The 20973-nt window shown below is 48.8% G+C and overlaps 1 protein-coding gene across 8 annotated transcripts in view; it reads right to left on the reverse strand.

The window, feature by feature from the left end:
- NCOA1 (nuclear receptor coactivator 1) overlaps positions 1-20973 on the reverse strand; it is a 157588-nt gene that overhangs the window by 52624 nt on the left and 83991 nt on the right. For 7 of the 8 annotated variants that reach the window (XM_085218247.1, XM_085218245.1, XM_085218249.1 and 4 more), the window contains exons 3-4: positions 5098-5200; positions 676-842 (exon numbers count right to left, since the gene is read on the reverse strand). In XM_085218247.1, coding sequence (XP_085074373.1) covers positions 676-842; positions 5098-5183 — 253 coding nt within the window. In that variant the 5' untranslated portion in view covers positions 5184-5200. The remainder of the gene's footprint in view (positions 1-675; positions 843-5097; positions 5201-20973) is intronic. The other variant, XM_085218252.1, reaches the window with a different exon arrangement.

Below are 20973 nucleotides of genomic sequence, written 5' to 3' on the forward strand. Positions count from 1 at the left end.
GAACAACGTCAAGGCTGCAAGGACCAGGACAAACCCTGCTCCTTGACATGTACACACCTTAACACACCTCACCTCTTTTCCTTAAGCCCTTTGGACCTGCGTATTTCGGTCTCCAAGTTCACACTCGAGGTGAATTTTAACCTTTATATGGCCTTCCGTGCATCTCTTCTCTTTGCAGTGCCCGTGTCCAGCAGCACTAGGTGGATTAATGCCCCTCTAATCTATTTTGTTGGCAGGAAAACAGATCTGACAAGGGTAAATGGTTCTTCATGAAATCTTGCACAGCACACCCTTCATCTTATCTGGCTATAAAACGGGTTTTCTGTACACAGCTAATAGCAGCATTGCTGATAAGTGCTTAATGGGTCTGATCCTGAAAGCTTCACAAGAACTTCTGTTTATTCTCATTCTCATCTAAGGAACAACTTCAAGCCGAAACGCAACCAGTGAGTAAGGTGCCACTTCACAGTCAGCAACACCAAGAGGGCATCTCCAACCAGAGCTCAGTGAAAAGCACTTTCTCATATTAAGGCTTTCATAAAACAGGAGAAAAACAACAATAGCAAATGGAACAGCTTCTAAGCCATGATTATTCGCTGCAATTTACTGTCCACAACACACTGGGAAGAGCCTCTTCCTCCCAGATTTCCAGACAAGCCAAGTTTGCTGCCTTACCTTGCTCCAACCTCTTCATCTGCTGGATCTGATCAACCGTCTTCTTCAGGATCTTGCATTTGTCTGGTTTGACGCTCAGAGTGTCGATGTCTCCGATGTTTGCAGACAGCAGCTCTGCCAGCTCCTCCAAATATTTGTTCTCCTGCTCCCGCCGCCGCTTTTCATTGCTGTTACAGAAAATACATCAGTGAAATGCCACGTTAATGACTTTTCTCACTGCTCAGTCCAGCCACACCTATGTTAAACAAGGCCCTACAAGTGTTGGCTAAAGTCATGGCCAGACTATAATGTGGACATCTCCAAAACACTGGGGAGTTCATTCAGGCTTTTGCCTACATTCATGCATATAAAAACAGTCAGAATTAACATCAAGGAAGATTTGCCCAGAGAGGTGGTGGGTGCCCCATCCCTGCAGACAGCCAAGGTCAGGCTGGACGTGGGCTCTGAGCACTAGTGGAGCTGTGGGTGTCTCTGATCACCGCAGGACAGTGGGACCACATGGACTTTGAGAGTCCTTTCCCACTCACAGAATCACAGAAAGAATCATAGAATTACTCAGGTTGGAAAAGACTTTAAAGATCATCAAGTCCAACCTCAACCTAACCGTATTACCTTAACTCTAACAACTCAAACGATTCTATAGCTGTATGTCTAATATGGCTGCCCAGACACTCCCATCCCACACGAACCTGCAACATCCAGGACCTGAGCCTTCCTTCAAAAATAGCTTTACCAAAGCCATTATTGCAGCTGCCACAATGTTAAATCCTAAGTTCATACCTAAAGGCCAATTACATCCACTGGAGTTCATCAAAGTGAAGATCAAAATCCAAAAGGTGACAAGAGCAAAGTGAAAGATACTCATGAGATCAACTTTTTTCCCTGCTAGGAATAGCTTTTGCTTCAGCACAAAGCCAATACAGAAAGTCCAACACTCTCCCATCAATTTTTCTAATTTCTGAGAACAAGGACAAATTATTCATGGGCTACAACACAGCCATCGCTACATCCGTCCTGGACACTGTGACATTTTCCTTGGCCCATGACTTTGAAGGCATCAAAATCACCAAAACAGTGCATATGGAAGAGACAGAGATGCGTTTTCCCAGTTGCCCAAGGAGGCTGTGGATGCCCCATCCCTGCAGGCATTCAAGGCCAGGCTGGATGTGGCTCTGGGCAGCCCGGTCTGCTGGTTGGTGACCTGCACATAGCAGGGGGTTGGAACTGGATGAGTGTTGTGGTCCTTTTCAACCCAGGCTATTCTATGGTTCCTTTACACCAGCTATGGGATGAAATGGGGACAGCTCATAACTCAGCTCTATATTGCCTACAAATGCCTTTTATCAGATTTTTTTTTTTTTTTTTTTTTTTTTCAATAAGCCATCTAATCTTTCTTGTAAGCTCTGCAGGACACACTGTGTGAAAGATACTATCTTACAAAGCACTGCCTGAAAAATCTTCAAAATTACACCGAGAAGCTGTTGTATGAGTCAACTCCTAACAAGAGTAGATAATGGCAGGACAAAGGGAAATGGTTTTAAGTTGAAGGAGGGAAGATTTAGGTTGGATATCAAGGGGAAGTTCTTTACCATGAGAGTGGTGAGGTGCTGGAACAGCTGCCCAGAGAGGCTGTGGATGCCCCGTCCATCCCTGGAGGTGTTCAAGGCCAGGTTGGATGGGGCCCTGGGCAGCCTGGGCTGCTATGAAACGTGGAGGTTGGTGGCCCTGCATGTGGCAGGGGGTTGGAGCTTTGTGATCCTTGAGGTCCCTTCCAACCCTGGCCATTCTACGACCCTATGATACGATTCTATGATAGGATGATTCTGGCCAGTATTCTGCAAGCAAGATCCAGCAGGGTTTCCAGATGGCAAGGCCGGTCTTCCAAAACAACACTGTCCCAACAGAGAGACACTGAGCATTGTGAGAGAACACTGACACACAACCTGAGGCAAAAACCCATCTCCAGAAGGAAACTGTATCCCATCCAAGATTGTGCCACAGCACAAAACAAGCTCTGTGGACAGCTGGATGCTTCACAGAGAGGTCTGCTTTGGTTTCTCTGCCAATGGGGGCACGTAGCAAGTGCACAGCAACAAGACCTTGAACATACCCTGGTAACTCTGCATAATCCCATCCAAGCAAAACAGGTGAGACAACATCACCCCTCCTCCAAGGAGCTCGTCAGGCAGGCTACGTGGATGTTCCTTTATTCTTCCTTAACTCCAAACATGTTATTAGCTCAATATCCTGACAGGCAGGCTCTGTCTCTTGAGTATTGTGCTGCTGTTTGAGCTCATTCTTGCACTGAAATATCTGATGGTATTTATGTAGCATTGCAGAGACAGACCCAAATGCAGAGGCATGCTGAGCTGCCCATTGCCTCCTCCTCCCTTTGGGCCCAGAGTGGTTGGCAGCCCATGCACTCGGTAGAGCAGCAGCATCAAAAGAGAAGGAAGAGAAATACTGGACACAAAGCCAGCTGCAGGGAGAGGAGAACACAAGCTGCATGAAGACCATGGTGAAGACCTTCTATGGGAGGTACTGGAAGTTCTGCAGCAATGGGTGGTGAGTCATGGCACCCAGCACCCAGTTCTACCTGGCAATGGGCAGGCAAATGCTTCTCACAGGAGCTGAGTGAGGCTTCGAGTTAAGATCAAATGAATCCCTAGCTTGCCTTGCAAATCGAAAAGAAATAGCAGGGAAACAGGGAAACATTTCTTTTCTTTTCTTTTTTTTTTTTAAAGCCTTCTGTTGTGGGTGAGCTCATTTCATGAAAAGCCATAATGTCGCTGTTGCTGTGGCAACTTTCGAATTGTAGGAGGGAGAATTGGCCAATTTTCCTTACATAAAGGCATCATGAGAATATTACAGCAGTGGGCTGTTCCTTATGACTCCGAAGTATCATCAATAGCAAGTCAAACCTTCTCAGTTTTAACAGAGGCGTTCGGAAGTTCACTTGGCTCTGATGGGATTGGGGCAGTTGGTGGGACTGGGGGAGGGGGACGTCCCTCCTTGCTGGGAGCCAGAGCTCTGCTCCTCTGCAGAGAGGAAGGGCAGCCCTGGAGAGGACTCCTCAGCCTTATTCATGGGCTTCAGCCCTGCTGTGTGGTGTCTGATGGCTTCAGGCTCTAAAAATACTCTCAGGACCGTGTCAAAAATCATTGCGTTGGGGCAAGGATGGAGAATCCTTCACTCACCGTCTCCACAACTGGTTTGCTCCTCACCCTGCAAAGCTGGAACATTACTGATGTCTGTTCTCAGGGTGCTCAGTGGTTAGAAAGCCAAACCCAGGAGATCCCCATGGCTGAGCTGCATGGGCACAAGGCACAGAGCCTTCATCCCCGGGGTGAGGATGAGGGGCTGCAGAGCTCTGACTCACACAGGTGTGAAATGACAGAAAGGGAAGCTATCTCACGTGATCAGTGAAGTATTTATTAGGAGCAAGGCAGCTATCCATCACAAGTGCTATCAAACCGTGTCCTGAGATTATTCCTCATTTAACGGCATGGATAAGCCTTGAGCTACAGAGGCTTTGTGAGAGGGTGAATGAGCTCCTGTGACAACCAAGAACTACAATAAACAGAAATCCTCAAGCAACCACTTAATATCTCTCTCCCTTACGCTACCAGAACACTGTATCCTTTGCACTTATTGTCTACTGTGCCATGCATGAGCTGTAATTGACAGAAAATACATGCAGAGTTTGCTCAGCACATCAATATTCTGTGCAAAGCTGCATCCCAGGCTGCAGAGCCGGAAATCCGTCCTTACTAAGAGACAGCACTGCAACGGGAAAAGATGCACAGGATTCACAGAGAGCCTGTGAACAGGAGATCTAAGACGTGTTAATCCTAAATCAGTTGGCCATGTGAAGGCTCAGTCTTCACATGGGAAAGGTGCAAAACGTTGCAGTGAGCTGAGTTTTAAAGCGCTCTGCACTAGCAAGTGAAAATATTTCAGACAGAAGCAAGAGGGCCTCCAGTAAAGTTTCTGAATATGATGAAAGATGCATTTCTTGGGCATCTGGCACGAAGAGGAATAAGGCTGGGGATGACTCGCAGACCCCACTGTTGCCCTTTACAGAACTACCAGCTCCAAATTTACCCTGAAAAACCTTCTCAACGCTCCTCCACTTGATTGAGCGCTCTCAATTTATAAAATCAATACATTAACTTGGATAACAAGCCTCTAATCATCGTTTGCCACCTAACAACAAGCGGAGCAGATGGGGAGCTGCGTTTCCATCATGCTCCATCTTCCACCGCAGCCACTGATAAAAGCAAAGCGAAGTTCTGGTGGGAAGTGTGAACGTTTACAAGTGGCTGAAACCAGGCTCCATCTGCTCAAGCAGACGGGATCGAACGACGCCGTCGGAATGAGAAAGTAGCCGGGGCAGGGACGGACGTGGCGCGGCACACGTACCTCTGGGCCGTGTCGCAGGGAGAGCCCTTCCTCTTCCGTGAGTCGGGGTTGGCGGGGTCTGTCGAGCTGTCCCCAAGGCCACTCATGTTGACCTACTTTGCACCTGGAAACGAAGAGACACGAGGTCAGGATGAGGCTTCTGCAGCCAAGGGAGGTTCTGTGTGACAGCGCCGGGGAACACGAAGCAAGCCACCTCCAGGAGGTGACCAACCCAACGCGCGTCGTTCTTGTTGAATTGATGCCTCGTTTGGGCAGTCTGTGGGGGAAAAGGTGTGAAAACAAGGACTGATCACGTCACCTTCCTTTTGGTGTCCCTTGGTCACCATTTGGCCAAGCAAGCCCTCACCATAAACACCACCTCCATTACATCACAGCCTGCGCTCTTTCCTACATCCCCCCCAGATTTTGTCTGCTTGGCCTTAACGAGGGTCAGCTTCAATGTTTTGTTTACAGGCTAGCATTTCATTTCATAAAATCCCAGAGTTAATCTGGGTTAGAAGGAACCTTAAAGCATGTAAATCTCCATTCTTTGCCATGGGCAGGGACACTTCCCATAGACCAGGCTGCCCAAAGCTCCATCCAGCCTGGCCTTGGGCACTGCAGCAATGGGGCACCCACATCATCAGCCTGTCTCAGCGCCTCACCACCCACATGCTCATTCATTAATTATGAACTATCTGTTTTTATTTAACTGAATGAAATACTACATAAGCACAACAAGGGCAAGGAAGTCAATTAAGGCTGGTTTTTTTTTTCCTGTATCTTCACCTTGAGCTGTGTTGAAGGGGTTCTGCCAAAGAGCCAAGAACACAGCCAAGCCCAGATGGGATTAAATCTGTCTCCTACAGGTTTAAAACTCCCAGAAGACATCAAACCAAGGGACACTGCTGCTCTATGAAGGAATCAGCTGTGCCCACTGCTTCACCTCCTTTCCTAGAGTTGTTCAGTGATTTTTCCAGTAATTGCAATAATTCAATACCAGATTCCTGTGGGGATGTGGCACAGAGGGACGTGGGCAGTGGGCATGGTAGGGATGGGTTGGGGTTGGACTTGGGATCTTGGAGGTCTTTTCCAACCTGAATGATTCCATGATTCTGGTGTTAGACCAAGAGAGACATACCCTCCAAACGCTTCATTTATTTTCACATCTTTATAAGTGGTTAGCAATGTGAGAAGACACAATGCCTGGGGAACAACGTAATGGGACCCCAGACAAGAACTTTGTTGTGTGGGTAGGGAGTGAAGGGACCGAGTTATTAAACTCAGTTCCCTTCATTTCTTACATTGCTCTCTAAAAGCTGGAATTTTAACAAGCACTAAAGCACTGACTGATGGCAATAAAACAAACCCTACAAGACTATTCCACAGCCCAGAATGCCAACCCATTTTATTCAGCCAATTCAAGAGATGCTTGCTGCAACAGGAATGCTCTGGACCACCCCAAGGACCCATCTCCACGCTCAGGTCAGGAAAACCCAATACTGACATTAAAAATTTAATGTCCTCCCACTGCAACAATGAGTCCTATTAACTCACACCGCCATTCCAGGCTTTGATCTCACATTATCAGCAGCCAAATTAAAATAACAAACGTTCTGCAGGACCGAGGATGGGGCAGGTAAAGGCGACCATCCTACCAGAATACTCTGCTGTGAGACCACGACCTTGGCCAGAGCCACCAGATGCCCCAGTGAGGTGAATTAAGGACAACGTTGAAGCCTCAGCTGAAATCCTTGGCTTGCGTTAAGCCCTTGATGTAATACGTTCAATGTTTCTTTTTATTGTAAAACTAGTTTATTTTATAGCAAAACTTGCCAGGACGAACAGGCCAAAAATGTAATCTGCTCTAAAAATAGGCGAGCTGAGCCCTGCTGGACAAGGGCAAGGGTTGTGCTCCCAGCGAGAGAGCAATGGGGCATTTTCACAGCAAACCTGGTTTCTAAACACCAACTTCTTGTAAAAATGTTAATATTCCGCTCGCTTAGGAAAGCAAACAGAAACAGCTGAAGAGCATCGAGGCAGTGATGAAAACAAGCTAATTAGTTCACCTGGGAGGAGCAGGGCAGTAGTTTCCAAGCTTTGTATGAGCTCTCCTGGATGCAAACCTACCCCGTAAAGCAATCGCTCCATGGCTGTCTCTCTTGGTCTAACACCAGAATCATGGAATCATTCAGGTTGGAAAAGACCTCCAAGATCCCAAGTCCAACCCCAACCCATCCCTACCATGCCCACTGCCCACGTCCCTCTGTGCCACATCCCCACGGTTCTTCTGTAAGTGTACTTCTGTACGTATAACAAGGACTTTTTGGTAATACCCAATGGCCTTGTGGCCCACAGCCAGGCAGATGAATCTGATCCCAACCCCCTGCTTACAAACTCCTGCTGACGTCTATAGGAGAGAGGCACAACCTGTGGGCTGCTTTTACAGAAACTGCAATGGTGGAGGAGTCCCTCGCATTACACCCATTTATCAGCACAACATAACCCATCTGTGCACACACAGTCTCAATTAGAGGTAATTAAGAGCATACTCAGAATGTCACAAAGATACATCTCTATTGCTGCCCTCACAAGTTCATCACCAGCTGCTAACCTTACTGCAAAAAACAAAAGACTCCTGCAGACCACAGGAGAAACGGCTGTGCCAGCCATGCTGCAAGTCACTCACTAACCCACTGCATCTGGTGTTCCTCTGGGCTTTGGGGTTTCTTTTCTTAAACTTCTTTTCTGACCTCCCCCCCAACAACAGTAATGATAAGGGAGAGAGAGAGCCTGAATAAATGCTGCTTTTTCGGCTGCTGAAGTTGTCAAAAACAAATGTCACATCTGCTTTATGCAACGCTCTTTGGGGGTTGGAAAAGAAATCCCTGTGTCCATATGTCACCGGTCCAGCAGACATGTCTGCCTTCCAACTAAATCCTCTTTTCTTGCTACCTTACCCCAATTTCCCTGCCCGTCTCCTCCTGCCTCCCTTGGAGATGCTGCCAGATGGAGCCTTTGGCTCTGGGACATCGATCCCTACCTGCAAAGAGCAGTCTGAATGTGCAAGAGCCGGGGTTCTTGGCAGAAGGAGAGCAAAGCTGGGAGGAAGATGGAAATAAAAACCAGCAGTGGGAGATCTGAGTTGTTTTCTCTTCCTGGAGGAAGGGTGGCTGTTTGTGCTGGTGGTGAGTTCACCTTGCTATCGCAGAGCACCTGGAAATGTCATCAGTGGGGTTTGTCTTCTCTTCTCTTGCCCACCCCAGCCTGAACATCCCCTCTTGACACCAAGTAATCAGCCCTTCCATCATTATAATAATTATTACTATGGTGATGAAGTCAGTGCAGTGCTTGAAGCCCCCAGGGATGCCAACCTGCATTCCCTGGGTCCTCACTACAGGGAGGATCGAGAAGACCCCATTTCCACGCAGGGATCCAGGCAAGGAGAGATGAAACTCACAACCTGAAGCCAGTTAACTCAATCCAAACTCAAAGGCTTCAGCATTTTGACTCAAGGCTCAACAAAACGCGCTGAAGGTCGTTTTGAGGGGGAGGGGTTCAGCAACGCCACATGGGCCCTTTATCCCTGCAGTCATTAGGGCTATGTAGGAGGGAGTTGATGGATGAGGATTTATGTTCCCGGCCCTCCAACAACTGGGAGCACATCAGGCTGAGGGCAGAGCATCACGCTCCAACATCCCCATGTCCAGAGCCGGCATCCGTGGCCCTGAGCCCTCAGTGCCCGCAGGGCTGCTGCTTGCTTTGCCTCCCGCCAGCGAAGTGGGATGTGCAGAAATCTTCATTAGCACAGGCTCTGCTGAGGCAGCAGGCTAATAAAAGCTGTCAGCTCGGGGACGCGGTGGAGCGAAAGCCCACAGTCTCAATTCCCCAGCAAACACACGAGTGTGCCTGCACCCACCTGCTGGTTCAGCCTGTGAGCAAAGGGCACACTCGTGTCCAAAGCCCTCCCGGGAGGTTCTGCAGTGCTGTTTGCATTACAGAGGAGCAGAACTGGCAGGATGATGGCCCCAGGTCTTTCCAGTGTCTCTCACTGTGCCTGTCCTTCTTCTCATTTTAATTCTGAACGCTTAGAAAGTCCTTCGTATCCACCCTATGGAGGTGATGAGCTTCACTCTCCCAATTCAGGCTTCTCCACTGCTTGATCTTCTACCCACAAGAAATATTAAGAGCTGTTTATGAGGGTGGATAGTGATAGGACAAAGGGGAACGGTGTTAAACTGAGACAGGGGAGGTTTAGGTTGGATATTAGAAGAAAGTTTTTCACCCAGAGGGTGGTGAGGCACTGGACCAGGTTGCCCAAGGAGGCTGTGGATGCCCCATCCCTGCAGGCATTCAAGGCCAGGCTGGATGTGGCTCTGGGCAGCCTGGTCTGCTGGTTGGTGACCTGCACACAGCAGGGGGTTGGAACTGGATGAGCTTGTGGGCTTTTTCAACCCAGGCCATTACATGATTCTATGATTTTGCTTTGGAAAACTATCACGAGCCCTAAGTCAATGAAATGGAACCGTGGAGCAGAAGGTAATTCTGCATATGGCAACAAACACAAATACACACAGCAAAGTGAATTCCTCAAGGTGGAGAGCACAAACCTGCTGAATGTCAGCTCCAAGTTCAACAAGTGCTTGTTGTTTATGTGTCTGATGCCCAGAGAACAGGAAAAGAAGGGGAAGGGGTATATAAATCAAGAAGACTGAGCATCATCCTTAAGGAGGCGACAGTCCAAAAGGCTGAGATATTGTGAATTTTAACACACTGATCATCTATATTGTGTTTGCAACTCACAGACCCACAGCGGCCATTCCCCCTTAGCCCGAGGATAATTCCAGCAGCCAATTTGCTTTACAAATGAATGGGAAAATGTGGGAAAGGGCTCTGCCTTAGCGCTACAAAAATGAATAATCCAGCTGTGGGAAATCAATATTTGACGCCTGAGGAGAGCTCTGGAAATCCACAACGCCACTCTGTTATTTTCCTAAGCTCTCTTTAAAACCCACCTCAGCTAAAATACAACAGACACGAGGTAAGCGATGTGCTGCTTATTACACTAATTGCAATCATCTCCTTGTTACCTGGTGCTCACCCACATCTGTTTGTCGTAGCCATCTGCTGTCTGTCTTAATTAGCTGGCACACTCGTGGGGCTGGGCTGGAGCACCATGTGGGCTCCCAACGCAGCTGCATCCCAGCATCTCTGCGCCTCATGGCATGCAGAGTGACACCACTGCAAGCAGAGGGCAAAGGAAAACAAAACCAAACCCCAAACCTGAAGGTAAACTGGTAAGAATCCAACAGGGCCAGGGAGCAGCGCTGGAGGACTTGCAGGAGATCAATGAGTAAATGATTGCCCAGCAGCTTCGGCCACTTGTCCAAATTTCCCAAGGTTTACTTTTCAAGTTGCTCTCAGATTGTTCACCAGAACAACCAGGGAGCAAGCTAAGAATGAAAATAAAGCAAATCATGGGGAAAAGGACAAAAACACGACAACTCCACTTCTCCTTCTGCTTCATTTTAAAATCAAGAAGGTGCTCATCACTCCATGCTGTTGTCCCCATTGCTGCTGCCCCAGGCAGGAGCCCAGCAGCTCCACCAAGGCCTTTAGCAGATGCTGCCTCCCAGGTGACCTCTCCACATTCATTTCTGGAGCACTGCAATGCTTCTGGATAATTACCATCAACTTGGTGTGTAGGCTCAGCACTCCCTGCTAAGCTTCCTTGTCCTGGAGGTTCTACTGAGCACTCCATGGGAAGGGGCTGCTCAGAACCATAGAGTCATTCAGTTTGGAAAGGATCTCTAGGATCCACAAGTCCAACCCCAGCCCACCCCACCGTGCCCACTGCCCACATCCCTCAGTGCCACATCCCCACGGCTCTGGAACACCTCCGTGGATGGTGACCCCACCACCTCCCTGGGCAGCTGTGCCACTGCATCACTGCTCTTTATGAGAAGAAATGTTTCCTAATACTCAATCTGAACCTCTCCTGGCACAACTTGAGGCCATCACCTCTCATCCTATTACTGTTACCAGGAGCAGAGGCCAACCCCCACCTCACCACAACCTCCTTTCAGGAGCTGCAAAGAGCAATAAGGTTTCCCCTGAGCCTCCTCTGCTCCAAACTGAGCCATCCCATTCCTTCAGCCACTGCCCATAACATCTGTGCTCCAGACCTGTCACAGCTTCATTGCCTTTCTCTGGACACACTGCAGGGCCTCGGTGTCTTTCAGTTAGTGAGGGATCCAAGAAGATGATTCCCATAGCTGACTCAAGAGATGATACATGATCATAGCTACACACGAGGACATTAAAGTGCCTGACTTAAGAAACGAAATAATAGGAACAAGCAGAGCACCTCAGCAAACACTACCATTTGAAATGACAACTCAACAAAAGCTTCTAAGAGAAACCTGCATGTCAGTGTTATCAAGAACAGACTTCTCACATTGCTTTGTCCAAACAGCACGATGTGTGCTTTGCTTTCATATTTGTTAATGGCTGGAAAAGCTCAGTTGTCACTAACAGAGCTTCAGTAGCATCCTCCATCCTTCTGCATAACCCACTAGGATCGGCGTAGGAACCACACTGCCATGGGATACCCAAAATACCCAAACCTGCAGACAGGACAGCCCAGTGCCCCCACTGCTTGTCTTCAGCTCTGTCTCCAAGTGCTTAGGATGACCTCACTGTGTCCTCAGGGCTGAGCAGGAGGGAATGCTGCCACCAAGGCTGGCCTTGATGTGGAGCCCTTGGCTGTGGAGCCCTTGGCTGTGGAGCCCTGGGTTGGATGCCCAGTATAGACCTGAGCTTGGCTGCTACTCATTCCCTCTCCATTTGTCTCTTGCCAAGACCCTGGACATAAAGAAGCCCAACCCCATTCCAGCAGCACAATGAGCCAGTGAAAGATAGAGCTATTTAGGAGACAGATGCTTGCGTGTGAGATAAGATGGGCAGCCGGAAACTATGCTCAATGGAGATCTCTATGGCTCATGATCCTGCACCAGCTGAGCTGAGGATGATCAGAGGGCTGGAGCACCTCCCTCTGAGGACAGGCTGAGAGAGCTGGGACTCTGCAGCCTGGAGAAGAGAAGGCTCTGGAGGGACCTTATAGCGGCCTTCCAGGACCTGAAGGAGCCTACAGAAAAGCTGGGGAGGGGCTTTTTGTAAGGGCAGGTAGTGACAGGATGAGGGGAGATGGCTTTAAACTGGAAGAGGGCAGATTCAGACTGGATATCAGGAAGAAATTCTTTACTGTGAGGGTGGTGAGACACTGAACAGGTTGCCCTGAGAGGCTGCGGATGCCCCTCCATGGAAGCATTGCAGGCCAGGCTGGATGGGGCTGTGAGCAACCTGGGCTGGAGGGAGGTGTCCCTGCCTACAGCAGGGGGGTGGAACTGGATGATCTTAAAGATCCCTTCCAACCCAAACCATTCTGTCATCCCATGAGTTTCTCTCCCCTCACCACAAGACACACACATGTAGAAAGTCTTTTTAAAAGGACAACTGCATGCCTCCCTTGTAAACAACTTCGATCAGGTATTTCAAGCCCACCTGAAGAACTCCAAGTATTCCAACTGCTTTGTTTTTCATCCTCATTAAAAAACCAGTAGAAATTCAAATCTCTCCTTCCACCAGCTGTTTTCCCCAAACACACCAACTGCTTCATTACGGGGCTGCTCACAAACGCTGCCACGTACTCCTGGAGTGTCTGCATCCATGTCTTTACGTACGAAACCCAAACCCGAGGCACCAAACACGTGGCTGCAATGAGAGGCCACACAGTGGATGGCAGAAGCCCACACTGTTCCTTCGTGTGCGTGTGCCCTCTGCTTCCCAGCCAATGCGTGGTGGATGATAAATGGAAACTCCGGTTTGAATTAGCCCAAGTCACAGAAGAAAAACAACAACACGTCATTTATGCAAGTCTGTATTGTTACCCAAGCCTTTGTGCAATCCAGAAGCAAAATCGGGGCTAAATGTCACATAATACCAAATATCTTCCTGTTCAGATTTATAGCAAAAAGGAGACGCAAAGGAGACCCCAGTGATGCTGGATGCTGCAGGGCTTACATCACTCTCTAAAATCTGGACTTAAGTGCTGTCCAACTCCGATTTCAACTATGTTTCATTTTGGGATGAGCACTGACAGCACCAACAGCTGCTTTTCTTGCAACAGACTCATTTTTTCCAGTGGTTTCCATCCTGCTTTGCATCCCAGAGCAGCAGAGCAGATCAGCAGACTCTCCTCTCTGCAGCCACGTTGTTGGAGCTATCCCAAACACTGCTGGAGGAGTGCAGGGGCAGCAGTCAGATCTGCTTTCCCCCTGTGCTCCCCCAGGGCTGCATCACGTGCAGCGACAACTTTTGGAGGCAGCAAGGCTGGCAGCAAGGTCACATAGGTGACTGCAGAGTGTCAGAGAGCAGCAGCAGAGATGGAAGAAACCCTTCGAGAAGGTGAGTCCAGGTTAGGTGTGCACAATGTTAATGTTGGATCACTCTGGGTGTTCAGTCTTCTGCTCCCTTCCTCCAAATTCACCCTTGTAGGACCACTGAGAGCTCATGCTCTGCTCAGCAGGCAAATCCTGCAGGACTTTGTCCCAGAGATCTGCCTCTGCCACTCTGTGCTAAAGGACCTTGGGCAAAACGTGCAGCTCTGTTCCCATCACTGTGGGAAGGGACCCGTTTCACCCCAAAGCGGGAAGGAAGCCTGCTCTTTTGATACAGAGATCAAAATATTTCTTTGCACTAATCGTGGAAATACACTGCAAACACAAAGCAATGTGAGCCCAGCCTCGAATGAACAGAAATGGATGTACAATTTAATTGCCATCCTTGAGTGCTCTTCCTCGTGGAGCTGCTGGTGCCTCAATGCCAGCAAGGATCACTTGGCAATGTTTACAGCAGAGATAAGGCACAGAACCTAACTGCAAGAACCGTAACCTTCTCTCCCAGTAGCTGACAGGAAAAGTAGGTTAATTTATACAGCTTCTGAAAGGAAAAAATAACACTAATTCCCTCGTAGTCACACAACATTACACACTAAGTTTCGTATTACATTTGTGAATTACACTTTGCAATTACACAAGTTTCTCTATGGGGAGAATGAAGTATTTGGCAGAACGTGCAAATACATCAGGTTCTCATGTAACTCCAATTAAACTGCAGTAGAAACACATGCACATGCAGCTCCATAAAAATCACCGTGAGCACGCCTGGGTTACAAGGGCACTGCAAGCAGCAATGCAGCTGAGTGATGTTGGGCACAGTGCTACTCTGCGGGGGATACGGGTTCCTTTATTCAAAATGTGCAGGATTTGCATGAGGCTCTTCCTTCTTATATGCTTAAAGTTGCTAAATCCAGAGCGCAGGCCAGGTTAAGAGTCAAGTGATGCTGGTGACCATCAACAGAAGCTCATATTTTGGGGAGGGAATGGTGTCAAAGTGCAACCCTGCCAGCTCCAAGGCAACTGCCAAACCACTCTACCCTCTGGAGCATGAAGTGTGTTTAATCAGCATTCACACTGCAACAATACAAACCAAAATTCCTCCTTGAAATCCAGCAATTGATGCCTACCACGCCTGGCTTTATGCTGAGCCAACTGCAGCTGGAAGCCAGCAAAAGAACACTATTATTTCCTCCTGTATCCTTCTGCTGGATGGTGGGTGTTAAGGTGTGCCTGGGAGATGAGTTCAGCAAAGCCAGGAGTTCTGGTGGATCAGATGGAAAGAAAGACACCATATGGGGATTCAATATCAAACAGAGCCATTAAGAAACATTTCTTCTCCAAAAGAACAGCACAGCTGCCCAGGGAGGTGCTGGGGTCACCCAACCTGGAGGTGTTCAAGGAATGTAGAGATGTGGCACTGAGGGACCTGGTCACTGGGCACGATGGGGTGGGCTGGGGTTGGACTTGGGGATCTTAGAGGTCTTTTCCAACCTGCCTGGTTCTCTGATTAACAAGGACAGAAATGCCAAAAATGTGTTAAGGCTGCACTTCAGATCTAATGATTAACCTCGGGACCCCGCTTTGAAGAAAGCTAACAGGCGGCCATTGTACCAGCAGAAATGTCTTTTTCTCCCCCTTTTTTTTGTTCTTGCTATATTTTGTTTAATCACATCTGCCCTACTTTCAGTCAAGTGTGTTGGACTCCTCTTTCCTCCTGCCATCCCCACCAGCAGTGACTCCCAGGTGCTTCTGGCACTCGCTGACAAGAATCAGTGCCGACAGCCGGCTGCTCCCCCATGGAGAGCTTTGCTTCCCACCCCCCTCCTCTGGGCTGCTTCTCCTAAACCCTTTGTAGGGCTTCTTAGTATCACAGACTACCCCACGTTGGAAGGGACCCACATAAGGATCATCGAGTCCAACCCCTGGCTCTACACCCAAACCCTGTGGCTGAGAGTGGTGTCCCAGCACACCCTGAGCTCCAAAACTGGGGCTGTGCCCACTGCTCTCTGGGGCAGAACCTTTCCCTAACCCCCACCTCACCCTCCCCTGATGCAGCTCCGTGCACTCACAAAACTCAAGAGTCAGGAAAACTCTTCCAGTTGTCTCCAAAACGATGACATTTTATCTGCTGGAGAGAATTTTGTGCTGACCAAAACAAAAGAGCGCATTACAGAGCTTGTTTGAAAAGCCTGCCACGGCTTCCTTGTGAATAGATTAATCAATTTTATGAGATTTGATGCTAAATTCCTCACTGACAGCTCCGCTCCTAGAGAGGCAAGCTGCCATGGAAGAAGTCTGGAGGGCGTCAGCTCGCAGAGCTGGTGTAACACGAAGCGACCCAAGACTCGACGAGTACACCAAAAACAAGAATATCAAGGAATATATTTTAACCCATTCATCACTACTATTCTATAAAATGACTGTAGTTAAATTCTGCTCCATCTATCGGAGAATTAACCACTGAGGCAGGGAGATGGCCCTTGGTAAGTGACCCACGAGAAGAAGTGGAGCATTGGTCATCAAAGATTTTGTTAAAGGATAAAAGGATGCACATTTTTCTTAGCGCAGATATACAAGAAAGAGAAAGAAAAAGGGCTGATTGACTCATGAAGACAAAGCCTTAGAAAATCTTAGACCTCTTCTAAGAAGAAAGGTTGAGGGAACTGGGCTTGTTTAGCCTGGGGAAGAGAAGAGAAGGATCCAGGGAGACCTCATTGTGGCCTTCCTATACTTGAAGGGAGCACATAAACAGGAGGGGGAATGGCTGTTTGTGAGGGTGGGTAGTGATAGGACAAGGGGAATGGTGTTAAACCGAGACAGGGAAGGTTTGGGTTGGATATTAGGAGGAAGTTTTTCACCCAGAGGGTGGTGAGGCACTGGAACAGGTTGCCCAAGGAGGCTGTGGATGCCCCAACCCTGCAGGCATTCAAGGCCAGGCTGGATGTGGCTCTGGGCAGCCTGGTCTGCTGGTTGGCGACCTGCACATAGCAGGGGGTTGGAACTGGATGAGCATTGGGGTCCTTTTCAACCCAGGCCATTCTACGATTCTGTGATTCTATGAAATGTCCATGTTGGACAGGACCTTGCTTGCCTCTGGTTGGTTTCTTTTCAAAAGTCAATTTTTCAAAAGGCCGTGCAGGGAGATGCTAAAAGAAATAAAACCACACGCAAAGAAAAACACAGATTTAAAAAAAAAAAAAAAAAAAAAGTTAATTGGATTATTGGTGTTGAAGCAACATCCTGCAGGCAGCTCTGGGCTCAGGCTGCTGTCGGGGTAGGGTAGTGGAGTTCGGATAGGACTCTCACCAGGCACAGAGCTACCCAGCAGGGTGAGAAATGAGCAGTGCCTCATGCCAGATGTCCTTCTCCACCAGATTGGAACTCAGGTGTAAACATGCTTTGTGCTGCATTGGAGCTGCGTTTTGGTTTTAGTGCAGGGATGAGCTCAGCCCTTCCAACTACTCAGCATGAGCTCCTCTTCTGTCAGCTGGGAGAGGTCGGCAGCCCTGAACCCACCAGACAGTGTGTGAGGAGGCTGCAGTGCACTCGCAGGGTATCTGCTCAGCTGTCTTGTATTTAATCACTTAAATAGGGATCAGAGAGCTATTGAAATTTGCATACAATACAAGATTTGGAAGAGCTGTAACCATTGCTGAGAACAAAAGCTGAATGCGAAGCAACCCAGGGAGTTGGAAAATAGAGGCAGGAAACAAAATGAAACCCAGTTCATAGAATCATAGAATGGCCTGGGTTGAAAAGGAGCACAATGCTCATCCAGTTCCAACCCCCTGCTATGTGCAGGTCACCAACCAGCAGACCAGGCTGCCCAGAGCCACATCCAGCCTGGCCTTGAATGCCTGCAGGGATGGGGCATCCACAGCCTCCTTGGGCAACCTGTTCCAGTGCCTCACCACCCTCTGGGGGAAAACAGTTCAACACATTCCTCACCAATAGGCACCAACAGGGAGGAGATCACCCCACTGTGGGGCTCCTCCTCGGCTTTGGGGGTGTTGTGGCTTTTTTCTTCTTTTTTAAATACTTCACATTGCTCAGCATTATCACCAGCTCCAGAATATTGGATTGAGCTTCTGCAGCCATGGCATAGCAGCACTCATGGATGTTTGGAGACAGTCAGCAAAGCATGGAGAATGAATGGCTCAGGTTTGGAGACAGCATCAGTAGCTATCTCTGAGTAATTAGCTAACCAAACAGAATTAGGCACAGTTGAGCTCACCTTCTCAGCAGAACCATATCAACAATGGGTCATAAAAGAGCACTGTGAATGACAAAGCGATTAAAGGGATTTAAAAGGAAAAGATTAAGCCAGCAAAGTGTGTACAATCTGACCAACCTCAGGGAAAAGGAGAAGTGATTTGCACCGAGCAGGCCTGAGCTGCACGCTGCATCCTCTGTGGGTCTGAAAAGCATGAGATTTACAAACTAAGCCAACACAGGTTGCTGAATACGATCTTGGAAAAGCAATTATTGACCCTGGAAAAGAAGGTTGTCTGGGAATTTCCCAAGGAGCACAGCAGAAGAGGCAGAGGAAGAGGTCGGGCTGGATGGGCTGTGATGGAGCTGTGGGTGTCCCTGCTCAGTGCAGGGAGCGTGGCCCTTACACATCCCTTCCAACTCAACTGATCCAATGGTTCCACGACTCTATGACTCATTTACACTAACCGGAGAAGGATCCTGTTTTGAGAAGAAGACAACTGCAGGTTTACCTTTACAAAGGAGGAACTCGCTCCGGAAACCAACCCCACGGCAATGCCCAGCAGCAGCCCCCGGCGCTGACACCACAACCCACACGGCACCAGTCCCAGCCCACGGCACTGCGATCCCGTTACCTGGAGCCCCGCACAGCGTCCCCGGCCGACCATGGCCCGATCCCCAAACGCGGCCCTGCTCTCCCCAGGCAGACGAGCCGGGAGCTGTGGCGGAGCAGGCGAATGCCCGAGCAAGTCTCGGGAGCGTAGCTGCTTGCTCGTGCTGATTACAAATATTCAGGCATCTCTAAGTAGGCGGAGTACAACAAAAAAGGGTTTTCGAGAAACTTACGGAAAAGCAACCAAGAAAGGTGAATAAATTAGGAGATGGCTTGGTTTCCTTAGCATTTATTGGCTTGATAGCAATACCTAGAGTTCCTGAGTGAGGCCGGGGATCCATCGCACCAGGCTCGGCGGGAGCAAACAGCAGCTGCTGCCTGGAAGCGTTTGCAAAGCAAAATGCAGCACATGGGGAATGCAGCACGGGGCTGTGCAAGGTATGTCTGAGGGCAGGCCGAGACAAGCAGTCAGGAGCTCGAGTCAGACTCAGGATTCAGCTCTGAGCGAGCCAGACCAGAACTTTTGCATTCTTGTAAGTACCACCAAAACAGAGCCCATGGTGGGAAGGAGATGAGTAAAATGCATTTCCCCAGGTGGGCATTTGGTAAAGCTGCTGGTTTGTAGCCCAGTTCATAGAAACGTAGAATGGTTTGAGCTAGAAGGGACCTTTAAAAGCCATCTGTCCCACTCCCTGCACTGAACAAGGACACCCACAGCTCCATCAGTGCTCAGAGCCCATCCAGCCTGACCTTGGCTGTCTGCGGGGTTGGGGCACTCACCGTATCTCTGGCAACCTGTGCCAGTGCCTCACTCAGCTGGCTCAATGCTGGCAGGGATCACCAGGAAGCCTCCGTTCAGCAGCCCTGGGTGATGCTGTCAGGAGGCAGAGCTCTTTACAAAGCTCTGATGGTCACAACGCATGGCAACAGCTGGCCAAGGGGCCAGCAAAAAGGAGGGATGAAACCCAAGGCTGGAGAGATCCATGCCGAGAGAAGAACAGGGCAAACTGGAGGGAAGTCTGCCCAGGGAGGAGGAGGAGTTACCGCCCCTGGAGGTGTCCAAAGAAAGGGCAGATGTTGCATTCATAACATGCCTTAGGACGATCACAGACATGGTTGACAGTTGGACTAGATGATCTTACTGGTCCTTCCGACCTGAACGATTCTAAGATTCTGTGATTCAAAATTGCAGGGTTTTATTTTCCATCCTTGGTTTAGACCTCCCTCCCTTTTCAGCTGCTATTTTAAACTAACCATACCGAGAAAAAGAGAGGAAAAACCCAGCAACAGTGCAGCACAGCAGAGCTTTTTACATCATTATTAATCTTCTACTACTACCGCTCACAGCAGCAGCAGACACCTGCAAAATATAGGAATCCCAACCCGGAGCTATTTACAAACCCGATTAAGATGTGATATAATTAAAAGGCAAATAAAATAGTAGTGAACACAGAACGGAGAGGGAGGGGAAAGAAAGACAATTAATTTCAGCAGCTTTGCAGAGGTTACACCTATTTTACATTGAAGTGCCCACAAAGTGTGGGACTTGCTATTTCTGGAAGCCATCTGGTGTCTGAGCGCATCTCAGCAGCACCACTGCACCCAGTGTCTGTTTGATGTAGATGTGGCACTGAAGGACGTGGTCAGTGGGCATAATGGGATGGGCTGGGGTTGGACTGGGTAATCTTGGAGGTCGCTCCAACTGGAATGATTCCATGATTTCATGTCCCTCATCCTCCTCTGACATCTTTTCTGCCTGCACTTTGAAGGTATTACGTGACTTTAGATGCTTCTCAGCATCCTGCTTGCCTCCACGACTGCATCTTTTGCAAATGCTTCCTCCACAGCACTAGACAATACTACTAAAAGATGCTTTCCAGTATCTTAAAAAGCAAATGGGTGACAAGAGGAGGAAACCCAACCTCCAGTTCTATTGCCCTTTGGTCCATGTCCCACTTCACTGATAATGCTGGTCCATACAAAACCCAGCCTTCACCAGCACAGGGAGCTACTGCAGGAGATGCTCAAGCAGATGAATGCACACTTTTTTTGCAGCACTGCACTGAAACAGGCAAAAATTGATGAATTGAAGGATTACTACTACGAAGTGAGATGCTAAGAGTGAAAGAGCCATGGCTGTGGCCACGGGGTGCCCTGGAACTGCCATACTGACCCAGGCAGCTCCTGCACACAGCATCCCGTAGCACTCAATTTGTTATTGCTTTTTTAAAAATATATATACACACAACATGTTCCTCTCATTCCTTACAAATGTGCTAATCCCAGCCAGGCTCCGGAGAGCAGCAAAGATAAAATCAACACGGAGATGGCTCATAAAAGCAGCTGACAGCTAACCCGGGAGCCTAAGGCAAGGCACTGTGCATCTCACAGCCCGTGTTTGAAATGGGGAAATTCCCCATTGAGACATAACCTGGGTCTGGAGCTGAAAAGGAAGGTGCCCAGCACTGCTGCCCATCCACGCACCCTGCTTTTAGGAAGCTTTGTTGTGAAAGAGGACAAACTTCCAAAGCCTACCTTGAGTAGCGGGGATGCAGAGAGGAGATTGGGCTGCACCCAAACCTCGTGGCAGAGCCCACGGTAGAGCCCAGAGGG

This window comes from Meleagris gallopavo, chromosome 2, assembly GCF_905368555.1.
Source record: "Meleagris gallopavo chromosome 2, MGAL_WU_HG_1.1, whole genome shotgun sequence".
NCBI lineage: Eukaryota > Metazoa > Chordata > Aves > Galliformes > Phasianidae > Meleagris > Meleagris gallopavo.